Below are 5,000 nucleotides of genomic sequence, written 5' to 3'. Positions count from 1 at the left end.
AACGGCCGAGTGAATAGGGAGAATCTGGAAAAGTTGTATGTCTAGGGGGTATAGGCCTGGAGAAAAGGAACAATCTCTGGAGGGAAGTTGTATATTTAGGGAAAAAGACCTATTAAATGGAAAAATCTCCAGGGGAAGCTGTCGTATATTTAGGGGAAAAAAGGCCCGGTGAAAGAGAAAAATCTCCGGGGAAGTTGTATGTTTAGGGTAAAAATACCAAGTGAAAAGGAAAAATCTCCGGGAGTTGTGTATTTAGGGGGAAAATTAGTGAAAAGAAACTATCTCAGGGAAGTTTTATATGTAGGGAAAAACGGCCTGGTGAAAAGGAAAAATCTGGGGGTGGGGGGAGTTGTATATCTAGGGGTAAAGACATAGTGAAAAGGACGAAGCTCCGGGGAAAGTTGTCGAATATTTAGGGGAAAAAGGCCTACATAGTTGTTAATTAGGTCTTCTTTGTCGTGTGGATTTGAGGATTTGACGAAGTGGGGGATAAGTGGAGGGGGGAAATCGGGTGTAAGTAGTGGGGGGCGAGAGGAGTAAGAGTAGGATTAGGGATAATAATGAATGAGTGGCGTTCGGGGTTACTGAATGGTACCGAGGGGTTGAGGCTCCGCTGGGGGAAGTCGGGGGAGGAGGGAGAGAGCGAGAGAGGGAGGGAGTGAGGGAGGAAGGGAGAGGGAGTAACGCGAATCTAGGATATGTGGTTACGGAGAATGTTTATGCAGGCTGCGGAGAGGATGCGGGCATAACCTGCATCATCCTATGCCGTGTGTTGATCTCCAGTCGTCCCTTCGCAAACGTGATTGATACAGCCTCTATTCACCGCATAGGATGAAGAACAAAGTGAAGAAAGAAAAAAATGCGGACGAAACATTTGTAGCGTTTCGAGAATTGGGTTGTAGTAAAGTGTGTACGCGCGTGTGTGTGTGTGAGAGAGAGTGTGTGTGTGGGGGTGGGTGGGGAGGAGGAGGAGGGGGAGAAGGCAGAGTCAGAGAGAGAGAGAGAGAGAGAGAGAGAGAGAGAGAGAGAGAGAGAGAGAGAGAGAGAGAGAGAGAAGGAGGGAGAGAGAGAGAGTGAGTCTGGCCTGTTATGAGATCATTGCAAAGGCTCTGCAGACGGGGACTCCGGTCGTTCTGCTCTTATTTGCGTTCGGAATGGCCCCGGACTCCGTTGTTGCGAAGAACGGACGTCGATATTGGGAAATCTCTTAACTTTAGTCTAGCGTATATGAATGTATTTTCGCTTAACATTCCGGCGAGAGGTAGCCGTTACCGCGAAAATGAAAAAAGAACGCGAATTCATTATGAAGAGTGACTCGGAGGAGCCGTCACGCCAAACTACCTCGGCACGGCAACCCTCTGGCGGCGGGACGGGTGGGGGATGCCCTGCCGTGCCCGGGGTGGCGCCGTCACGTGCTTGGCTGAACGGCCGCCTGGCCAGATCGCTTGAATTGACGCAAGAGAGGGAGAGGGAGACAGAGAAAGGGAGATATTATGAGAGTGAGAGAATGAGTGAGAGAGATAGAGAGAGTGAAAATGAGAGAGAGAATGAGAGTGAGAGAGAGAGAGAATATGATAAAGTGAGAGAGACTGAGAGAGAGGGAGTAAATGAGAATGAAAGAAAGAGGGGGAGAGAGTGAATGAGAATGATAATGAGAGAGAGAGGTTGCTGTGACCGTCTGCGAAACGAACTAGTTTGTGAGCGGAAAATGCCTCAGTTTTTTCTTTTCAGTCTTTTTGTTTCATTTTTTTTCCTTTGTGTCTCGTCTGTTATGAACCGGTCTGTTTATGCTTCGGAATGGTATGAGAACCAGGGAATGACGGGGAAGAGGCTGAGGCACGGACTGAGGGTTGACGAGGGTGCGTTCGAGAAGGAGAGGAAAAGTTGGATAAAACCTAGGGTGAAAGGGTGACAGCAGATTGGAATGATAGCATCGGGTGAAAGGGTGAAAGGGTGACAACAGGGTGGAATAATGGCTTCGGGTGAACGGGTGACAGCAGGGTGGAATGATAGCTTCGGGTGAAAGGGTGAAAGGGTGACAACAGGGTGGAATGATAGCATCGGGTGAGAGGGTGAAAGGGTGATAGCACGGTGGAATGATAGCTTCGGGTGAAAGGGTGAAAGGGTGACAACAGGGTGGAATAATAGCTTCGGGTGAACGGGTGACAGCACGGTGGAATGATAGCTTCGGGTGAAAGGGTGAAAGGGTGACAACAGGGTGGAATAATAGCTTCGGATGAAAGGGTGAAAGGGTGACAACAGGGTGGAATAATAGCTTCGGGTGAAAGGGTGAAAGGGTGACAACAGGGTGGAATGATAGCATCGGGTGAAAGGGTGAAAGGGTGACAACAGGGTGGAATAATAGCATCGGGTGAAAGGGTGACAACAGGGTGGAATAATACCTTCGGGTGAAAGGGTGACAGCACGGTGGAATGATAGCTTCGGGTGAAAGGGTGACAATAGGGTGGAATAATAGATTCGGGTGAAAGGGTGACAACAGGGTGGAATAATAGCTTCGGGTGAAAGGGTGACAGCGGGGTGGAATGATAGCTCCGGATGAAAGGGTGAAAGGGTGACAGCAGGGTGGAATAATAGCTTCGGGTTGTGAGGGGGATGTGCAAGAATGTGAGAGGGATGCGCGGAATTGTCTCACGGAGAGGGTGTCGTGTCGAGTTGGCGCTGGAGAGGGGGGGAGGGAGGGAGGAGGAGGAGGAGGAGGAGGAGGACGCGGGGGTGGATTTTTGAAGGGGAAGAGAGGGAGGAAGGGGGGTGGGTAGAGGAAAGCCCCGGATATAGTGGCTTGGTTGAGAGGGTATTCTTGCGGGGGAGGGGGAGGGGGAGAATGGGCAGGGAAGTGTAGACAGGATGCACAGGGTAGAGGCATAAGAATCGAATGTGCACGGTGGATGTGCGAGAGCATGAATGTACGTGATGGAGAGGAAAACGCGCCAAGGCGGACATTATGAACGAGCACGAGTGTTTAACCCCGTCATTTAATGTTTCGGGCCGATGAGTGGGCACCGGGCGGCTCCCGTGTTTAATTGGCATACACGATGCAGCCCGGATGCAGTCTGGCCGCGGAGACACGAATGCACGCCAGTCTAGGAACAGTCTGCGAAGGCCGGTCGCACGCAACGGCGCGGCGGCGGTCTTCCTCTTGCGGAATCCGTCCCGCCATTAGTGCGGAGAAAAACGTAATGATTCTCAGAAACCAGGCTTTGTTCGGAGTTTGATTATTGCAATGTTACGGCGGTTTTGCGCGCGGGTTGTGGGAGGGGGCAGCCAGTGAACACCTGTTCTACCCGCCATTGCATAAGGTCATATTAAATTGCACCGACGAGGGCACGGAGCTCGCAAGGGCGAGATCTCACAGGAATTGCACGCGACTCGTGGCCTTCCGGAGCGGAGTTCGACATGTCGCTCCTTGAAGGGTGATGCGACCGGGCTTGTGTATAAGATTTACGACCTTGCGGAGAGCGGGAGCGAGAGGAAGCCAGCGCAGTCCAGAAGAAAGCAGACTCTCGCTTGTTCACAAAGACCAAGACGTAGGGAGTTGGATAGAAAAAACGGCTCAAGTGTAATGTAATTGCCGTGATCTTGTGACTTTTGCGCCCAAGTCTTTTTGTCGTGTGATGGACGCCTCCTTAGCTTGTCTTCCTTTGCAATTGCTGCCTGCCTGCCTCGCTGTTGCTTACGTGTTCACCCCGCTGGCTGTGCAGGCTGGCTCTGCTTAGAGGAGTGTTTACAGGCTCAGTTCCGAAGTGCGCATCGGAGAGAATTACTGCTGTTCTTGAACTCATTCCGCAGCACAAGTCGCTGAAGCAATACTCGGGCGTGCTGGCGCTGCTGAGACACTTGGCGGACCCCAACACCTGGCACTCGGGCCTTCAGACTGCCCTGCGGCTCGCGACCCCCGGACTCCAGGTTGGAGAATGTATGGCATTAGATAGCTGGCTTAAAAGGGCATCAGCTCTCCTCTCTCGCAGCTCGCCGCCGCTTCACTCCCTTCACCCGTTAGCAGAAGCACGCGTTTCGAGAATAATAAATTGGATGAAAGTTTACGCTGCGTCGGTGAGAGGTCCGGCCCGGGGCTGGGGCACGGGCCTAGGGCAGGGGCAGGGGCAGGGGCTTAGGGCCGGGCGGTGCGTGCGTAGTAGTGCTCTGTGCCGTCCCGGGGGAAAGGGAGGGCGAGAGGAGGGCAGGCGGGGGGAGGGGCTAGAGGATAGGAGGGGATAGGGAGGGATAAGTGGGTCTGGGTCGCCGGGTGTACTTCGCTCTGTGTTTCTGCTTCCCCTTGCTTTGGAAGCGCCCCATGTGCGTGTTGGGATAAATATGAGCGATCTTTCACATGCCCAGACGGTTTCTCTTTTGGTAACAGGTGTCATGTCCAGTTTATCGGTTATTGTTTGTGAAATTAAGTTCCGTGAACATGCTTTGCGCCAAAAAAATGTATATACATATGTGTATATATGTTTACATATATATCGACGAAATGGGATATATGTGTATAATGCTTGATTTGATTAGACGTTAGCGATATTGACGCTTCTGTGAATCTCCTACGTTCATGGGCGTTGCATAATGTTTGTGAAACGTTATTTCCAATGGACTGCAGTGATACCAAACGTTTTGTAAAGATCAGCTTAGACCAGGTCACTATTACCTTCATAACGGTGAAAGCCACGTAGACTGTTGGCCAAGTCGGTATTGGCTTTATAATACTGGATCCATGTAAGCCTTGCAAGTGCTTTCCCATTGCATATGCAAGAGTGAGTCTCGCTAGAACAGGAGGCAGCGCCATTGTCCTGAGGACGAGACGACCCGGCAAGCAGACAAGGAACAAGACGAGCTGCTTACTAAGCGTGCATGTTGCTCGCGTCATAGCAACTACACGACTGACCTTAGGCCTTTATTTCAACTTATCGCCAGCGCCATGTGCCACAAAAGGTCAATGGAACTGAGAATGGTTGCATCTTGACCTGCGTATCAATTAGGGTGGG

At 51.4% G+C, this 5,000-nt stretch overlaps 1 protein-coding gene across 33 annotated transcripts in view; it reads left to right on the top strand.

The window, feature by feature from the left end:
• LOC113802704 (transforming acidic coiled-coil-containing protein 1) overlaps positions 1-5,000 on the top strand; it is a 136,932-nt gene that overhangs the window by 58,301 nt on the left and 73,631 nt on the right. For 11 of the 33 annotated variants that reach the window (XM_070113482.1, XM_070145451.1, XM_070145544.1 and 8 more), the window contains one exon: positions 3,808-3,924. The exons of 20 other annotated variants lie outside the window; for them this stretch is intronic. In XM_070113482.1, the coding sequence (XP_069969583.1) occupies positions 3,808-3,924 (117 nt within the window). Of the gene's footprint in view, positions 1-3,807; positions 3,925-5,000 lie in introns of those variants that run through there. 2 more of the 33 variants (XM_070114285.1, XM_070113976.1) reach the window with 2 other exon arrangements.

Source organism: Penaeus vannamei, chromosome 1 (assembly GCF_042767895.1).
Source record: "Penaeus vannamei isolate JL-2024 chromosome 1, ASM4276789v1, whole genome shotgun sequence".
NCBI lineage: Eukaryota > Metazoa > Arthropoda > Malacostraca > Decapoda > Penaeidae > Penaeus > Penaeus vannamei.
Note: the sequence above shows the minus strand (reverse complement) of the source record. Positions and strands in the feature narration are given on the sequence as shown.